Source organism: Salvia splendens, chromosome 18 (genome assembly GCF_004379255.2).
Source record: "Salvia splendens isolate huo1 chromosome 18, SspV2, whole genome shotgun sequence".
NCBI lineage: Eukaryota > Viridiplantae > Streptophyta > Magnoliopsida > Lamiales > Lamiaceae > Salvia > Salvia splendens.
Genome location: NC_056049.1, coordinates 25,419,699 through 25,438,314, shown reverse-complemented (window position 1 = coordinate 25,438,314; position 18,616 = coordinate 25,419,699). Strand labels below are relative to the sequence as shown.

The 18,616-nt window shown below is 52.5% G+C and overlaps 1 protein-coding gene across 1 annotated transcript; it reads right to left on the bottom strand.

Moving 5' to 3' along the window:
* Positions 1 to 9,592: 9,592 nt before the first annotated feature.
* Positions 9,593 to 15,504, bottom strand: LOC121777001. Its single transcript, XM_042174133.1, has 2 exons — positions 14,783 to 15,504; positions 9,593 to 9,713 (listed from the first exon to the last, which is right to left on the bottom strand). Exons 1-2 carry the CDS (start codon positions 15,502 to 15,504, stop codon positions 9,593 to 9,595), a joined length of 843 nt encoding a protein of 280 aa, XP_042030067.1.
* Between the last annotated feature and the right edge of the window lie 3,112 nt (positions 15,505 to 18,616).

The window sequence follows — 18,616 nt, the reverse complement described above, 5'->3', positions numbered from 1 at the left end:
CTCATTAGCCGAAAAAAATAAACATGGTTTACCTTCAACAATGCGGACTTCGCCTCTTTTATCCGCCTTCTCGCGATCAAGTAAAAAAGGCCCCTCGGCTGGCTGCCCCTTCTGCAAGACATCCGCCATCGAACGTCCGAAAAAAATATGTGGTTGCTCTTTGTTTTGTTCGGCCGAATTCTGGGGCTGATCATTCGAAGAATTAATTGCAACTATCTTCTCCACAATTCTGTCACTATTCATCATATCTGCCCATTTTTTAGGAGGATCATGCACCATATCCTCTGAATTTGCAGCATTAGGCGTAGAAGGTTGGGCTGATGAGTTTGGTAAAAGTGGGAACTCAATCTCATTCACGGTTTGCAAGCTCGGTGGCGTCGAAAATGACGCAGCAGGCTGCTGGGGCCTTTTTCGTGGGTGGCTGCCGCCAGCCAAAGGTGCAGCGGCGACCTGTTTTGCGGTCAGAACTGAGGCAGGCTGCTGGGGGGTTTTAAGGGGGTGGCTGCCGGCGACAAAAATTGCTTCGGCGATTTGTTTTCCGGCGAGGGCAGAGGCAGGCTGGGAGCTTTTGTTTTTGGGTTGGGCTGCTGCTTTGAATTTGGAGAGGGGGGCTGATTTAATTTTAAAGTGGGCTGGAGGTTTGGGTAAGGGGAATTTGGATTTTGGCGTAAGTTTTTTTGGATGCTGGGTGGGGATTTGGGCTGGGGATTGAGGAATTAAAACTAGATTGGTACTGGGCTGCTGCAAAAAAGCTTGATTTGGAAGTTGGATTAAGGTTTGGGTTGATGACAGTGAAGAGGCATTGGGCTGGGGGAAGTTTGGAAGGGAGATGGGCTGGGGGATATTTGGGGAGAGATTGGGCTGTGGATTTAATGGAGGAGATGAAGGAAAAGAAGAATGATCCAGCAAGAGGGGTACCTGGGCCGAGGGAGGTAAAATTGACAAAATCGGCGGCCCGTAAGCGGGGCCCGAATTCGCCTGCTGAAGGACGAGGGTTCGAGTCTCCTTGAGATCAAGAAGGAGGCTTTCTTCTGTCAAGGCAGCTGGTAGGAGATCCATGGATCGAATCTCAGCAGGGGCGAGGTGACGAAAATCTTCTCCATTCACACATGCAGACCCAGTTGGCAGCAGCTGCTCCTTCTCCAAAAAACAATTCACGCTCCCTTGATTCTCGGAATTAACTAAAGGTGGGGAAGTCAGCTTTGCATTTAATGTATGCCCACTCCCCATGCAAGCATGCATGCTATTATCATTAGCCATACACTTCTCAAAAAACGGCTGTGCAATCACGTCCGAGCCGTAGCTGCCTCCTCCATGAACCGATGATGCGACGTCTCCCATACCCAGAAATGGCTAATGATAATAGCATGCATGCTTGCATGGGGAGTGGGCATACATTAAATGCAAAGCTGACTTCCCCACCTTTAGTTAATTCCGAGAATCAAGGGAGCGTGAATTGTTTTTTGGAGAAGGAGCAGCTGCTGCCAACTGGGTCTGCATGTGTGAATGGAGAAGATTTTCGTCACCTCGCCCCTGCTGAGATTCGATCCATGGATCTCCTACCAGCTGCCTTGACAGAAGAAAGCCTCCTTCTTGATCTCAAGGAGACTCGAACCCTCGTCCTTCAGCAGGCGAATTCGGGCCCCGCTTACGGGCCGCCGATTTTGTCAATTTTACCTCCCTCGGCCCAGGTACCCCTCTTGCTGGATCATTCTTCTTTTCCTTCATCTCCTCCATTAAATCCACAGCCCAATCTCTCCCCAAATATCCCCCAGCCCATCTCCCTTCCAAACTTCCCCCAGCCCAATGCCTCTTCACTGTCATCAACCCAAACCTTAATCCAACTTCCAAATCAAGCTTTTTTGCAGCAGCCCAGTACCAATCTAGTTTTAATTCCTCAATCCCCAGCCCAAATCCCCACCCAGCATCCAAAAAAACTTACGCCAAAATCCAAATTCCCCTTACCCAAACCTCCAGCCCACTTTAAAATTAAATCAGCCCCCCTCTCCAAATTCAAAGCAGCAGCCCAACCCAAAAACAAAAGCTCCCAGCCTGCCTCTGCCCTCGCCGGAAAACAAATCGCCGAAGCAATTTTTGTCGCCGGCAGCCACCCCCTTAAAACCCCCCAGCAGCCTGCCTCAGTTCTGACCGCAAAACAGGTCGCCGCTGCACCTTTGGCTGGCGGCAGCCACCCACGAAAAAGGCCCCAGCAGCCTGCTGCGTCATTTTCGACGCCACCGAGCTTGCAAACCGTGAATGAGATTGAGTTCCCACTTTTACCAAACTCATCAGCCCAACCTTCTACGCCTAATGCTGCAAATTCAGAGGATATGGTGCATGATCCTCCTAAAAAATGGGCAGATATGATGAATAGTGACAGAATTGTGGAGAAGATAGTTGCAATTAATTCTTCGAATGATCAGCCCCAGAATTCGGCCGAACAAAACAAAGAGCAACCACATATTTTTTTCGGACGTTCGATGGCGGATGTCTTGCAGAAGGGGCAGCCAGCCGAGGGGCCTTTTTTACTTGATCGCGAGAAGGCGGATAAAAGAGGCGAAGTCCGCATTGTTGAAGGTAAACCATGTTTATTTTTTTCGGCTAATGAGACTTCTCTTCTTGCAGGCCGTATTGGACCTGCCATCGTCGGCAAATTCTCACACTCCATCCCCCCTGCCCACCAAATTCAGAAAGCATTAGGTAATTTAAAACTTGTTGGTGCTATGTCTTGGAATTTCCTAAATGCGAAGCATATTTTCATTCAATTGTCTGATATGCGTGATTATGTTAAGTTGCTTAGTGGACCGAATAACTCTCCTGTGTGGTATGTCGAACACCATCCGATGCGTGTGTTTAAATGGACCCCTGACTTTGACCCTTTCTTCGAAATCCCCATTGTTGCTATTTGGTGTAATATACTTGCGTTGCCTGTGCATCTATTTGAAGAATCGTCTCTAATTGCTATTGGTGAGATGCTCGGTAAACCCGTGCAAGTAGACAGAGCCACAATCACTAGATCTCGTGTTTCTTTTGCACGCATTTGTGTCGAGGTCGATTTGTCACGTCCCATCCCCGAGGAGATAGATGTCAACATTGCGGGGAAACATGTCACGTTGAAGGTGAAATGGGACAAGATCCCTCTATATTGCTCCGAATGCAAGCACGTTGGTCACTCGGCGTCGACATGCTATGCATCTGGGAGGCGGCCTATGCCTCCCAAAAGGGACTACTCCCAAAGGCCGACCCCAGAGAACCGACCTCCTCCCAACAGAAAGGGAGAATCGCATCAGGCAGGCACTAGTAGACAGCCTCAGGGCCCGAGGTACCAGCCTACAGAGAGGCCTCCCCCTGAGGTTGGACAGCCACGGCGTCAAGAGAGGCGCAACCAGGGCGTGGTGATCAGAGAGCCGGCCCCTGGCCCCGTCTTACACCCCGGGCCGTCTTCAACAGCCGCAGAGAGTTCTCAGGCTGCACGGGAAGATGGCTTCGTCGTGCCTAAGACGAAGAACATGGCTAAGAACGCAGCAAAGCGCGAGAGGGAGCGAAGGAGACGCCAAGAGAAGATGCAGGCGAAAGCCACCTCGGAGAGGGCAGTGTCAGATGGGGAGGGACATAAGGCATTTGAGGGAGATGACTCCTCGTCAGGGAGAGAGCGGGCCTCTAGGTCCAGATCGCCTTCTATTACACGCGGGTTTCGGATACGGACCTCTGGCGATGGTTTTACACGGTGATAACATGTTCGGGGCTTTGGAGGATTTTCCCTCGGATGAGGCCGAGGTTGAGGGGGACAGCGATGACCACCAGGATCATATGATTTGTGAGGTACCGAACACGAGGCTTGAATCTGACGATCCGGTGCTGCAGTACATTGGACCCACTTCCCCTCCCGCAGAGGGTTCAGCGAAGAAGGCGAGGCTTTCGGCCTCGGGAGCCTACTGAGTTTCCCATGTCTTCCCACTTCATGATCTGGAATGCCCAGGGGATAGCGAACGCTACTACCCAGGGCACTTTCAAAAATATGATCGATATGTATAGTGTTTTGTTTGCCGCGGTGCTTGAGCCCCAGACGGATTCCCGGCCTTCTTTCTTTAGTAGGCGATTTGGGTTACAGTTTAGGTGTTCGAACACAAACGGTAAGATTTGGATCTTCTCTCACAGGGACTGGCAGGTCGAGGTCATTGATGACTCTGAGCAGGTCCTTCACGTCCGAGTTTCTGCTGCGATATTCCCTTTTTCAATCTATCTCTCCGTAGTGTACGCTAAGTGCTCGAGGGAGGGGAGATACGATCTGTGGAATAAGCTCAGGGACATCTCTCTAGCTACTGACGGGGCCCCCTGGCTTGTTGGTGGTGACTTCAACATCTTCTTGTTGGAGGAAGAGAGACAGGGCAGCACGACAGACAGGCACGGAGAGATGATGGACTTCGCCGACGCCGTAGCAGACTGCCAGCTTCTGGACCCAGGCTTTGATGGCCCACCGTTCACATGGACGAGGAGTGGGCTCTAGGAGAGATTGGACAGAGTTCTTCTCGGGGAGCACTGGACGACCGCCTTTGCGGCTACCAGGGTGACTCATTTGCCTAGGATCTCTTCAGATCATGCCCCTTTGCTTGTGCGGTGCCAGCTCACGGCTAAGATTCCGAGGCCTTCGTTTAGGTTTCAGAACATGTGGGTTAGGCATCACACTTTCAGGGATGAGATTGGCAGAGTGTGGACGGCGGAGACGGGCTTCTTCGGCATGCTTAATCTTCAGTTCAAACTCAGCAGAGTTAAGGGTTTTCTCAAGGGTTGGAACAGGGAGATCTTTGGGAACATCTTTGAAAAGCTGAGGGAGGCAGAGGAGGCGGTTGCTGCTGCGCAGGCGGCTTACGACGGGGACCCGACAGGAGCCCACAGGAGTGAGCTTAGCCGTTGCACCGCCCTCTACGTACTCCGTACTAGGATGGAGGAGGATTTCTGGAAGCAGAAGGCTGCCATTCGGTGGGCGGCAGAAGGCGAAAGGAACTCCAAATTCTTCCATGGGTGGGTGCGACAGAAGCGGGTGAAGTCCCGGATTCACGCCATTCAGGCAGGAGGACAGACACTCACGTCGGAGGAGGACATCAGACAGTCGGCGGTTGACTACTTCCAGCGGCTTCTCACGTCAGACGTTGAGCACTTGGAGCAGCCGGACCTTGATCTCTTGCGCGGTCTCCCAGACTCCATCCACCGCGAGGGCCTCTGTGCAGTTCCTGACTATGATGAGGTGAGGGCGGCAGTCTTTGGCATCAGTGGGGACAGCGCCTCGGGACCGGATGGCTTCTCGTCTCTTTTCTTCCAGCACTGTTGGGACATCGTAGGAGCAGAGGTGGTGGCAGCGGTGGCGGACTTCTTCTCAGGAGCTCCCATGCCCCGCAGCTTCACGGCCACGACCATCATTCTCTTGCCGAAGAAGGCAAGCCCGGCGACCTGGGCAGAGTACAGGCCGATCAGCCTTTGCAACGTGACCAACAAGATCATCTCCAAGATCTTGACATCGCGTTTGGCGCCGCTGCTTCCTCAGGTTGTGGCGCCGAACCAGAGCGGTTTTGTAAAGGGTCGCTTGCTTAGTGATAATGTGCTCTTGGCTCAGGAATTGATTCACGATATCGGCAGGTCGCTCATTCAGAAGGCAAAGTCGCCTAATCTGGCCCTCAAGCTAGATATGGCTAAGGCCTATGATCGAGTGCAGTGGCCTTTCCTCCTCCTGGTGCTTGAGAGGATGGGATTCCCGCCGGGGTGGGTGAGTATGGTGGATCGATGCATCTCTTCTTGCTGGTTCTCAGTGCTCGTGAACGGGGCTCCGGCAGGTTTCTTTCAGTCTACGAGGGGACTTCGCCAGGGAGATCCGTTATCGCCGTCGCTGTTCGTGCTTGCTGCAGATTATCTTTCGAGGAGCTTGAACAGGCTTGTGGACACACATCCCGATATGGAGTATAGATGTGCTAGGCGCGCGCCGGCCATATCCCATTTGTCTTATGCCGATGACGTTATCATCTTTGTCAGGGCGCACAGACAGTCCGTGGAGAGGCTGGTTCATTGTCTCGAGCACTATTCTGCCGTGTCGGGTCAGATGGTGAACAGGGGAAAGAGTCATTTCTACCTCTTTGAGAAGTTCGACGCTTGGGCGGCTGAGGTGGCAGAGGCGAGTGGATTCCAGCAGGGATTCCTCCCTTTCACCTACCTCGGTTGTCCCTATCTATAAGGGGGGGCTGAAGGCCGGCTACCTTTTAGATATCCGACAGAAGATGGTGGACCGGATTCACAGCTGGTCTCACAGACATCTTTCTCTTGGAGGGCGCCTCGCTCTGATCAAGAGCACCCTTGTAACCATCCCTCTTCACATCTTCCAGGTCCTGAAGCCGTATCAGTATTGGATGAAGGAGTTGGAGCAGATCTTGGCCCGGTTCTTTTGGGGCACGGTTGGGGAGCAGAGGAAGATTCACTGGGTTAGCTGGAAGAAGAAGATTTGTCTGCCGTTGGATGAGGGAGGCCTCGGCATCCGTCGTTTCCGCGAGGTCGTCAAAGCTTTCAGCATCAAGCTCTGGTGGAGATTTCTCGCGCAGGATTCACTTTGGGCGCAGTTCACCATGCGCAAGTATTGTTTCCATGCTGGTCGTGCTTTCATTTCTCCTTACTCTGTGCATGATAGTCCTATTTGGCATCGTCTCACGGACATTAGGGGTCAGGTTCATGGTCTCATTAGGTGGTCCCTAGGCGAAGGGCGGATTAGTTTCTGGGACGACGTGTGGGTCGGGGATCTCCCCCTTAGGACCTATTGTCCGCCCGGGACTGATCTTCCTGCCGCTGAGGTCTCTAGATTTTGGCATGATCATACTTGGCATGTTGAAAAACTGCATGATTATCTGGCTTTGTATGGTGTGCCTTTGCATGTGTTGGATCTTATCAGGGCTGTTCCGATTGAGGTGGGCAGGCGGGATGTGATGCGATGGAGCCTCACTGGCGATGGCGAGTTCTCGACGGCCTCAGCTTGGGAGCTCATCCTCATCCGGACACGGTCCCCTAGACATTTCGGACTTCGCATGGTTTGGAATGCTGGGCTGACCCCTACCATCTCTGTCTTCATCTGGCGCCTCCTCCTCCAGAGGCTCCCTGTTGAGTGTTATGTTCAGGCCCGTGGTATCTCTCTTGCATCCAAGTGTCTCTGTTGTGTCTCTTCTATTTCAGTCGAGTCGTTTCAGCATTTGTTTGTGTCGAGTCCTCTGGCGAGATCGGTTTGGGATTACTTTGATGGCTGGTTCCCTTACATCAGCACACACATTCACACGTGCACTGACATTGCACTTAGATTAGGTTTTTGGTGGAGGTCCTCTCACAGGGCCACCGCCTTGCACATTAGTTTCATCATTCCCTGTTTGGTATACTGGTTTTATCTGGACGGAGAGGAATAGCTGCAAGCATCGCGGCATTTCTTTTCGTTCTTCACATGTTATTTGGCAGGTTGTTCGGCACCTGCGGATCTTGGTGGCGGCGGGTGTTGCTAGTCCCCCCTTCATTGGCGCGGTGTTGCACCCCGGCCGTTGACTTCATGCCTTTGGCTCCTCCTCGCCGGCGAGTTCTTGAGGTCCCTGCAAGTGCTTTGGCATCCACCCGACGATCCTGGGTGAAGCTTGAACACCGACGGGGCCTTTACTAGCTCGACGGGACAGGCAGGCGGTGGGGGAGTGGTTCGGGGCTCAGACGGTTCTCTCCTGGGGGCCTTTTGTACGCCTCTCGCAGCTGGGTCGGCCTTCGAGGCGGAGCTATTAGCTCTTCTTCACGGGCTGACACTGGCTATGCAGTTCTCCTCGCATGTCTGGGTCGAGATGGAGCGGCAGCAGTGTCGCGGTGTTTCACTTCAGGACGCAGAAGGAGAGGAGCAGCGGATGTGAGACATCACATGGCTCGCATTCGTACTTTGCTCGCACAGATACAGTTCATGTTCTCTCACATCTTTCGAGAGGGCAAATCCGGACCAGCGACTTTTTGGCAGGTGGGGGGGGGTCCAGACCCCTGCCATCACCTTCTTCGATGCGGATTCAGCGCCTCGGTATTTGAAGTCGCTCGTCAGGATGGGACCAGTTGGGCTATCCGAACTTCAGATTCAGATATCGAGATGGATGACTACTTCACTTGGTTCGTGGTTTTGATTATGGTTTTTTGATTTCCTTTGGATTTGGCCCGCTTTTGGCCATCATCCTTGTCCTTTTATGATGTATAGCTTTGTTATGTTTATTCTCTCTTTAGTTAGATGGTTAGTACCGGTCTGGGGGATACCATAGTAGCTTTGTTAGCTCTTGTGTTTGTATCTCTCGTGCGGACCGAGTCACTTTTGGGCTCGTCTGATGTATGTTCTTTTGTGATTTTTGATATATACAGGTTGGGGTCCGCCTTAACCCCCCGCCGTGATGGTGTTTGTTGGAGGAAAAAAAAAAAAAAAAAAAAAAAAAAAAAAAAAAAAAAAAAACCTGAACCCATCCAACCAAGCTGCTCTAGTGGCTTGGGAGTTGATATCAAGGAGCTTTCACTTCCTAGGAGGTCGCAGGTTCGAATCCTAGGAAGTGCAGATTTGGGATAATTTCTCCTTGGGGCCTGTGGGCCAGAAAGACAACGAAGCGCACCTACGGGGTAGAGTAAGACGCTTCACCTCAACTGTTAGGTCGGGGGTCCGAGTCACATCGGAGGGGTAGATGGGGAACCATCGTCGATCCTCCTAAAAAAAAAAAAAAAAAAAAAAAAAAAAAAAAAAACCCTAAACCTGAACCCTAAACCCTAAACCCTAAACCCTAAACCCTAAACCCTTAAAAAAACCTTAAACCCTTTTTTTATCCTCAAACACCGTCGTGGTGGGGGTTAGGCGGACCTCCAACATGTTCATATCAAAACCAAAACAGGGTTTAGGGTTTAGAGTTTTTTTTTCAAACACCTTCACGGTGGGGGGTTAGGCGGACCCCCAACTGTCTATATCAAAAATCAACAAAGTGTCATACATTGGCCAAGCCCAAAGTGACTTGGTCCACAAAGTAATGCATATCAACAACTCTAACTAAACTACTTGGATATCCCCACAAAACGGGTACTATCCGTCTAGCAAGAGAACAAAAAACAAACAAAACGACATGGGTGATGACCAAGAGCTGGCCAAAGCCCAAAGGAAGTACAAAACATACAAATCAAAAACCAGAACAAAGTGTAGGAAGCATCATCCATCTCGATATCTGAATCTGAAGTTCGGATAGCCCAAATCAAAAGTGTAGAAAGTTCGATTGCAAAGGCTAATCGGCATGTACTCCGCCCAGGTCGCCAGGCTTGCCTTCTTCGGCAAGAGAATGATGGTCGTGGATGCTGTGAAGCTGCGGGGCATAGGAGCTCCTAAGAAGAAGTCCTCCACTGCTGCCACCACCTTTGCTCCAACGATGTCCCAACAGTGCTGGAAGAACAGGGACGAGAAACCATCTGGTCCTGAGGCGCTGTCTCCACTGATGCCAAAAGACCGCTGTCTCCACAGAGGCCCTCGCGGTTCACAGACTCTGGGAGACTGCGCAAGAGATCAAGGTCCGGGTGCTCCAAGTGCTCAACGTCTGTCGTGAGCAGCGGCTGGAAGAAGCCAACCGCCGACTGTCTGATGTCCTCCTCTGACGTGAGAGTCTGTCTCCTGCTGGACGGCGGAGACGGGCTTCTTCGGCATGCTTAATCTTCAGTTCAAACTCAGCAGAGTTAAGGGTTTTCTCAAGGGATGGAACAGGGAGGTTTTGGGAACATCTTTGAAAAGCTGAGGGAGGCAGAGGAGGCAGTTGCCGCTGCGCAGGTGGCTTACGACGGGGACCCCACGGGTGCCCACAGGAGTGAGCTTAGCCGTTGCACCGCTCTCTACGTACTCCGCACTAGGATGGAGGAGGATTTCTGGAAGCAGAAGGCTGCCATTCGGGTGGGCGGCAGAAGGCGAAAGGAACTCCAAATTCTTCCACGGGTGGGTGCGACAGAAGGGGTGAAGTCCCGGATTCACGCCATTCAGGTAGGAGGACAGACTCTCACGGGGAGGAGGACATCAGACAGTCGGCGGTTGACTACTTCCAGCGGCTTCTCACGTCAGACGTTGAGCACTTGGAGCAGCCGGACCTTGATCTCTTGCGCGGTCTCCAGACTCCGTGGACCGCGAGGGCCTCTGTGCAGTTCCGACTACGATGAGGTGAGGGCGGCGGTCTTGGCATCAGTGGGGACAGCGCCTCGGGACCGGATGGCTTCTCGTCTCTTTTCTTCCAGCACTGTTGGGACATCGTAGGAGCAGAGGTGGTGGCAGCAGTGGCGGACTTCTTCTCAGGAGCTCCCATGCCCCGCAGCTTCACGGCCACGACCATCATTCTCTTGCCGAAGAAGGCAAGCCGGCGACCTGGGCAGAGTACAGGCCGATCAGCCTTTGCAACGTGACAACAAGATCATCTCCAAGATCTTGACATCGCGTTTGGCGCCGCTGCTTCCTCAGGTTGTGGCGCCGAACCAGAGCGGTTTTGTAAAGGGTCGCTTGCTTAGTGATAATGTGCTCTTGGCTCAGGAATTGATTCACGATATCGGCAGGTCGCTCATTCAGAAGGCAAAGTCGCCTAATCTGGCCCTCAAGCTAGATATGGCTAAGGCCTATGATCGAGTGCAGTGGCCTTTCCTCCTCCTGGTGCTTGAGAGGATGGGATTCCCGCCGGGGGTGGGTGAGTATGGTCGATCGATGCATCTCTTCTTGCTGGTTCTCAGTGCTCGTGAACGGGGCTCCGGCAGGGTTCTTTCAGTCTACGAGGGGACTTCGCCAGGGAGATCCGTTATCGCCGTCGCTGTTCGTGCTTGCTGCAGATTATCTTTCGAGGAGCTTGAACAGGCTGGTTAACACACATCCCGATATGGAGTATAGATGTGCAAGGCGCGCGCGCCGGCCATCCCATTTGTCTTATGCCGATGACGTTATCATTTTGTCAGGGCGCACAGACAGTCCGTGGAGAGGCTGGTTCATTGTCTCGAGCACTATTCTGCCGTGTCGGGTCAGATGGTGAACAGGGGAAAGAGTCATTTCAACCTCTTTGAGAAGTTCGACGCTTGGGCGGCTGAGGTGGGCAGAGCGAGTGGATTCCAGCAGGGATTCCTCCCTTTCACTTACCTTGGTGTCCCTATCTATAAGGGGGGGCTGAAGGCCGGCTACCTTTTAGATATCCGACAGAAGATGGTGGACCGGATTCACAGCTGGTCTCACAGACATCTTTCTCTGGAGGGCGCCTCGCTCTGATCAAGAGCACCCTTGTCACCATCCCTCTTCACATCTTCCAGGTCCTGAATCCGTATCAGTACTGGATGAGAGAGTTGGAGCAGATCTTGGCCCGATTCTTTGGGGCACGGTTGGGAGCAGAGGAAGATTCACTGGGTTAGCTGGAAGAAGAAGATTTGCCTGCCGTTGGATGAGGGAGGCCTCGGCATCCGTCGTTTCCGCGAGGTCGTCAAAGCTTTCAGCATCAAGCTCTGGTGGAGATTTCTCGCGCAGGATTCACTTTGGGCGCAGTTCACCATGCGCAAGTATTGTTTCCATGCTGGTCGCGCTTTCATTTCTCTTACTCTGTGCATGATAGTCCTATCTGGCATCGTCTCACGGACATTAGGGGTCAGGTTCATGGTCTCATTAGGTGGTCCCTAGGCGAAGGGACGAGAGGCGTACAAAAGGCCCCCAAGAGAGAACCGTCTGAGCCACGAACCACTCCCCCACCGCCTGCCTGTCCCGTCGAGCTAGTAAAGGCCCCGTCGGTGTTCAGCTTCACCCAAGGATCGTCGGGTGGATGCCAAAGCACTTGCAGGGACCTCAGAACTCGCCGGCGAGGAGGAATCGAAGGCATGAAGTCAACAGCCGGAGAGCAACCACGCCAATGAGTGGGGACGAGCACGCCTGCCGCCACCAAGATCCGCAGGTGCCGAACAACCTGCCAAATAACATGCGAAGAACGAAAAGAAATGCCGCGATGCTTGCAGCTATTCTCCTCTCCGTCCAGATAAACCAGTAGACCAAACATGGAATGGTGAAGCTGATGTGCAAGGCGGTGGCCCTGTGAGAGGACCTCCACCAAAAACCTAATCTATGTGCAATGTCAGTGCACGTGTGAATGTGTGTGCTGATGTAAGGGAACCAGCCATCAAAGTAATCCCAAACGATCTCGCCAGAGGACTCGACACAAACAAATGCTGTGAAACGACTCGACTGAGAAAAAGAGAGACACAACAAAGACACTTGGATGCAAGAGAGATACCCCGGGCCTGAACATAACACTCAACAGGGAGCCTCTGGAGGAGGAGGCGCCAGATGAAGACAGAGATGGTAGGGGTCAGCCCAGCATTCCAAACCATGCGAAGTCCGAAATGTCTAGGGGACCGTATCCGGATGAGCTCCCAAGCTGAGGCCGTCGAGAACTCGCCATCGCCAGTGAGGCTCCATCGCATCACATCCCACCTGCCCACCTCAATCGGGACAGCCCTGATAAGATCCAACACATGCAAAGGCACACCATACAAAGCCAGATAATCATGCAGTTTTTCAACATGCCAAGTATGATCATGCCAGAACCTAGAAACCTCAGCTGCAGGAAGATCAGTCCCGGGCGGACAATAGGTCCTAAGGGGGGATCCCCGACCCACACGTCATCCAGAAACTAATCCGCCCTTCGCCTAGGGACCACCTAATGAGACCATGAACCTGACCCCTAATGTCCGTGAGACGATGCCAGATAGGACTATCATGCACAGAGTAAGGAGAAATGAAAGCGCGACCAGCATGGAAACAATACTTGCGCATGGTGAACTGCGCCCAAAGTGAATCCTGCGCGAGAAATCTCCACCAGAGCTTGATGCTGAAAGCTTTGACGACCTCGCGGAAACGACGGATGCCGAGGCCTCCCTCATCCAACGGCAGGCAAATCTTCTTCTTCCAGCTAACCCAGTGAATCTCCTCTGCTCCCCAACCGTGCCCCAAAAGAATCGGGCCAAGATCTGCTCCAACTCTCTCATCCAGTACTGATACGGCTTCAGGACCTGGAAGATGTGAAGAGGGATGGTGACAAGGGTGCTCTTGATCAGAGCGAGGCGCCCTCCAAGAGAAAGATGTCTGTGAGACCAGCTGTGAATCCGGTCCACCATCTTCTGTCGGATATCTAAAAGGTAGCCGGCCTTCAGCCCCCCCTTATAGATAGGGACACCAAGGTAAGTGAAAGGGAGGAATCCCTGCTGGAATCCACTCGCCTCTGCCACCATCAGCCGCCCAAGCGTCGAACTTCTCAAAGAGGTTGAAATGAACTCTTTCCCCTGTTCACCATCTGACCCGACACGGCAGAATAGTGCTCGAGACAATGAACCAGCCTCTCCACGACTGTCTGTGCGCCCTGACAAAAATGATAACGTCATCGGCATAAGACAAATGGGATATGGCCGGCGCGCGCCTTGCACATCTATACTCCATATCGGGATGTGTGTCAACCAGCCTGTTCAAGCTCCTCGAAAGATAATCTGCAGCAAGCACGAACAGCGACGGCGATAACGGATCTCCCTGGCGAAGTCCCCTCGTAGACTGAAAGAAACCTGCCGGAGGAGCCCCGTTCACGAGCACTGAGAACCAGCAAGAAGAGATGCATCGATCGACCATACTCACCCACCCCGGCGGGAATCCCATCCTCTCAAGCACCAGGAGGAGGAAAGGCCACAGCACTCGATCATAGGCCTTAGCCATATCTAGCTTGAGGGCCAGATTAGGCGACTTTGCCTTCTGAATGAGCGACCTGCCGATATCGTGAATCAATTCCTGAGCCAAGAGCACATTATCACTAAGCAAGCGACCCTTTACAAAACCGCTCTGGTTCGGCGCCACAACCTGAGGAAGCAGCGGCGCCAAACGCGATGTCAAGATCTTGGAGATGATCTTGTTGGTCACGTTGCAAAGGCTGATCGGCCTGTACTCTGCCCAGGTCGCCGGGCTTGCCTTCTTCGGCAAGAGAATGATGGTCGTGGCCGTGAGAGCTGCGGGGCATGGGAGCTCCTAAGAAGAAGTCCGCCACTGCTGCCACCACCTCTGCTCCTACGATGTCCCAACAGTGCTGGAAGAAAAGAGACGAGAAGCCATCCGGTCCCGAGGCGCTGTCCCCACTGATGCCAAGACCGCCGCCCTCACCTCATCGTAGTCGGGAACTGCACAGAGGCCCTCGCGGTCCACGGAGTCCTGGGAGACCGCGCAAGAGATCAAGGTCCGGCTGCTCCAAGTGCTCAACGTCTGACGTGAGAAGCCGCTGGAAGTAGTCAACCGCCGACTGTCTGATGTCCTCCTCCGACGTGAGAGTCTGTCCTCCTACCCTGAATGGCGTGAATCCGGGACTTCACACCCGCTTCTGTCGCACCCACCCGTGGAAGAATTTGGAGTTCCTTTCGCCTTCTGCCGCCCCACCGAATGGCAGCTTTCTGCTTCCAGAAATCCTCCTCCATCCTAGTGCGGAGTACGTAGAGAGCGGTGCAACGACTAAGCTCACTCCTGTGGGCACCCGTGGGGTCCCCGTCGTAAGCCACCTGCGCAGCGGCAACTGCCTCCTCTGCCTCCCTCAGCTTTTCAAAGATGTTCCCAAAGACCTCCCTGTTCCATCCCTTGAGAAAACCCTTAACTCTGCTGAGTTTGAACTGAAGATTAAGCATGCCGAAGAAGCCCGTCTCCGCCGTCCACACTCTGGCAATCTCATCCCTGAAAGTGTGATGCCTAACCCACATGTTCTGAAACCTAAACGAAGGCTTCGGAATCTGAGCCGTGAGCTGGCACCGCACAAGCAAAGGGGCATGATCTGAGGAGATCCTAGGCAAATGAGTCACCCTAGTAGCCGCAAAGGCGGTCGTCCAGTGCTCCCCAAGAAGAACTCTGTCCAATCTCTCCCAGAGCCCACTCCTCGTCCATGTGAACGGTGGGCCATCAAAGCCTGGGTCTAGTAGCTGGCAGTCGGCTACGGCGTCGGCGAAGTCCATCATTTCTCCGTGCCTGTCTGTCGTGCTGCCCTGTCTCTCTTCCTCCAACAAGAAGATGTTGAAGTCACCACCAACAAGCCAGGGGGCCCCGTCAGTGGCTAGAGAGATGTCCTTGAGCTTATTCCACAGATCGTATCTCCCCTCCCTCGAGCACTTAGCATACACTACAGAGAGATAGATTGAAAAAGGGAATATCGCAGCAGAAACTCGGACGTGAAGGACCTGCTCAGAGTCGTCAATGACCTCGACCTGCCAGTCCCTGTGAGAGAAGATCCAAATCTTGCCGTTTGTGTTCGAACACCTAAACTGCAACCCAAATCGCCTACTAAAGAAAGAAGGCTGGGGATCCGTCTGGGGCTCAAGCACCGCGGCAAACAAAACACTGTACATATCTATCATATTCTTGAAAGTGCCTTGGGTAGTAGCGTTCGCTATCCCCTGGGCATTCCAGATCATGAAGTGAGAAGACATGGGGAACTCAGTAGGCTCCCGAGGCTGAAAGCCTCGGCTTCTTCGATGAACCCTCTGCGGGAGGGGAAGTGTATCCAATGTACTGCAGCACCGGATCGTCGGATTCCAGCCTCGTGTTCGGTACCACCACTATCATATGATCCTGGTGGGTATCGCTGTCCATGTCAACCTCGGCCTCATCCGAGGGAAAATCCTCCAAAGCCCCGAACATGTTATCACCGTGTAAGACCATCGCCAGAGGGCCGTATCCGAAACCGCGTGTAATTGAAGGCGATCTGGACCTAGAGGCCCGCTCTCCTCCCTGACGAGGAATCATCCCCCTCCATACCCTGCTGTCCCTCTCCGTCTGACACTGTCCTCGCCGAGGTGGCCTTCTCCTGCCTCTTCTCTTGGCGCTTCTTTCGCTCCCTCTCGTGTTTGGCTGCGTACTTGTTCTTATTCTTCTTCGTAGGCACGACGAAGCAATCGTCCCATGCAGCCTGTGCACCCTCTGCGGCTGCTGAAGGCTCAGGGTGTAAGATGGAGCCAGGGGTCGGCTCTCTGATCACCACACCCTGGTTGCGTCTCTCCTGACGCTGTGGCTGTCCAACCTTGGGGGTGGCCTTGCTGTAGGCTGGCTAGGGAAAGGCTGGTACCTCGGGGCCTGAGGCTGACTACTAGGGCCTGCCAGATGCGACTCTCCCTCTCTGTTGGGAGGAGGCCGGTTCTGTGGGTTCGGCCTTTGGGAGTAGTCCCTCTTGGGAGGCATAGGCCGCTTCCCAGAAGCATAGCATGTCGCCGCCGAATGTCCTACGTGTTTGCATTCAGAGCAATATAATGGGATCTTGTCCCATTTGACCTTCAACGTGACATGTTTCCCCGCAATATTCACATCGATCTCCTCAGGGATGGGGCGTGACAAATCAACTTCGACACAAATGCGGGCAAATGAAACACGAGATCTAGTGATAGTGGCCCTATCTACTTGAACAGGTTTGCCTAGCAGCTCACCAATCGCTATAAGAGACGACTCTTCAAAAAGATGAACAGGCAAAGCAAGTATGTTACACCAAATAGCCACTATGGGAATTTCAAAGAAAGGATCAAAGTCAGGAGTCCATTTAAACACACGCATCGGGTGGTGATCGACATACCAAACAGGTGAGTTATTAGGACCATTAAGCAATTTCACATAGTCGCGCATATCAAACAATTGAATGAAAATATGTTTAGCATTTAAGAAATTCCATGACATAGAACCAACAAGTTTTAAATTACCTAGAGCCTTCTGGATTTGGTGGGCAGGGGGGATGGAGTGAGAAAATTTGCCGACGATGGCGGGACCTAAACGGCCTGCAAGAAGAGAAGTCTCATTAGCAGAAAAAAATAAACAAGGTTTACCTTCGATAATGCGGACTTCGCCTCGTTTATCCGCCTTTTCTCGATCCAAAAATATAGGGCCTTCTGCCGGCTGCCCTTCCTTTAAAACATTAACCATAGACTTCCCAAAATGAATTTTTGATTTGTTACCCAAACTTTCAGCCGACAGAGACGGCTGCTCCTTTGAATTTTCCCCATAAATTTCTTTCTCCAAGTGTGCTGGTTCCCTTACATCAGCACACACATTCAGCACACACATTCACACACATCAGCACACACATTCACTTACATCAGCACACACATTCACACGTGCACTGACATTGCACTTAGATTAGGTTTTTGGTGGAGGTCCTCTCACAGGGCAACCGCCTTGCACATCAGCTTCACCATTCCATGTTTGGTCTACTGGTTTATCTGGACGGAGAGGAATAGCTGCAAGCATCGCGGCATTTCTTTTCGTTCTTCGCATGTTATTTGGCAGGTTGTTCGGCACCTGCGGATCTTGGTGGCGGCAGGCGTGCTCGTCCCCACTCATTGGCGTGGTTGCTCTCCGGCTGTTGACTTCATGCCTTCGATTCCTCCTCGCCGGCGAGTTCTGAGGTCCCTGCAAGTGCTTTGGCATCCACCCGACGATCCTTGGGTGAAGCTGAACACCGACGGGGCCTTTACTAGCTCGACGGGACAGGCAGGCGGTGGGGGAGTGGTTCGTGGCTCAGACGGTTCTCTCTTGGGGGCCTTTTGTACGCCTCTCGTAGCTGGGTCGGCCTTCGAGGCGGAGCTTTTAGCTCTTCTTCACGGGCTGCCACTGGCTATGCAGTTCTCCTCGCATGTCTGGGTCGAGATGGATGCGGCAGCAGTGGTCGCAGTGTTCACTTCAGGACGCGGAGGAGCAGCGGATGTGAGACATCACATGGCTCGCATTCGTACTTTGCTCGCACAGATACAGTTCATGTTCTCTCACATCTATCGAGAGGGCAACCAGCCAGCTGACTTTCTGGCAGGTAGGGGGGTCCAGACCCCTGCCATTACCTTCTTTGATGCGGATTCAGTGCCTCGGTATTTGAAGTCGCTCGTCAGGATGGACCAGTTGGGCTATCCAAACTTCAGATTCAGATATCGAGATGGATGACTACTTCACTTGGTTCGTGATTTTGATTTATGGTTTTTTGATTTCCTTTGGATTTGGCCCGCTTTTGGCCATCCTCCTTGTTCTTTTTTTTTGATGTATTGCTTTGTTATGTTTATTTTCTCTTTAGTTAGATGGTTAGTACCCGGTCTGTGGGGATACCATAGTAGCTTTGTTAGCTCTTGTGTTTTGTATCTCTCGTGCGGACCGAGTCACTTTTGGGCTCGTCTGATGTATGTTCTTTTGGTGATTTTTGATATATACAGGTTGGGGGTCCGCCTTAACCCCCCGCCGTGATGGTGTTTGAGGAAAAAAAAAAACCCTAAACCCTAAACCCTAAACCATCCAAGCCCCTTGGCCTAGCGGTAAAGGGCGCTGGATACCGCGTCCATCCTAGAGGTCTCGAGTTCGAACCCTGGGAGGCGCAATTTGTATTTCCTCCTTGTTATAGGAGTTGATTTGTAATTTCCTCCTTCATATATATGATATAAATATATGAAGTTAATTTTAAAAAAAAAAAAAAAAAAAGGGAACCCTAAACCCTAAACCATTCGTCACTTTGCACGCAAATCACACACACTAAAAACACACAATGCTCTCTAGCTTTTGGAGGTCCCCAAATCAGAT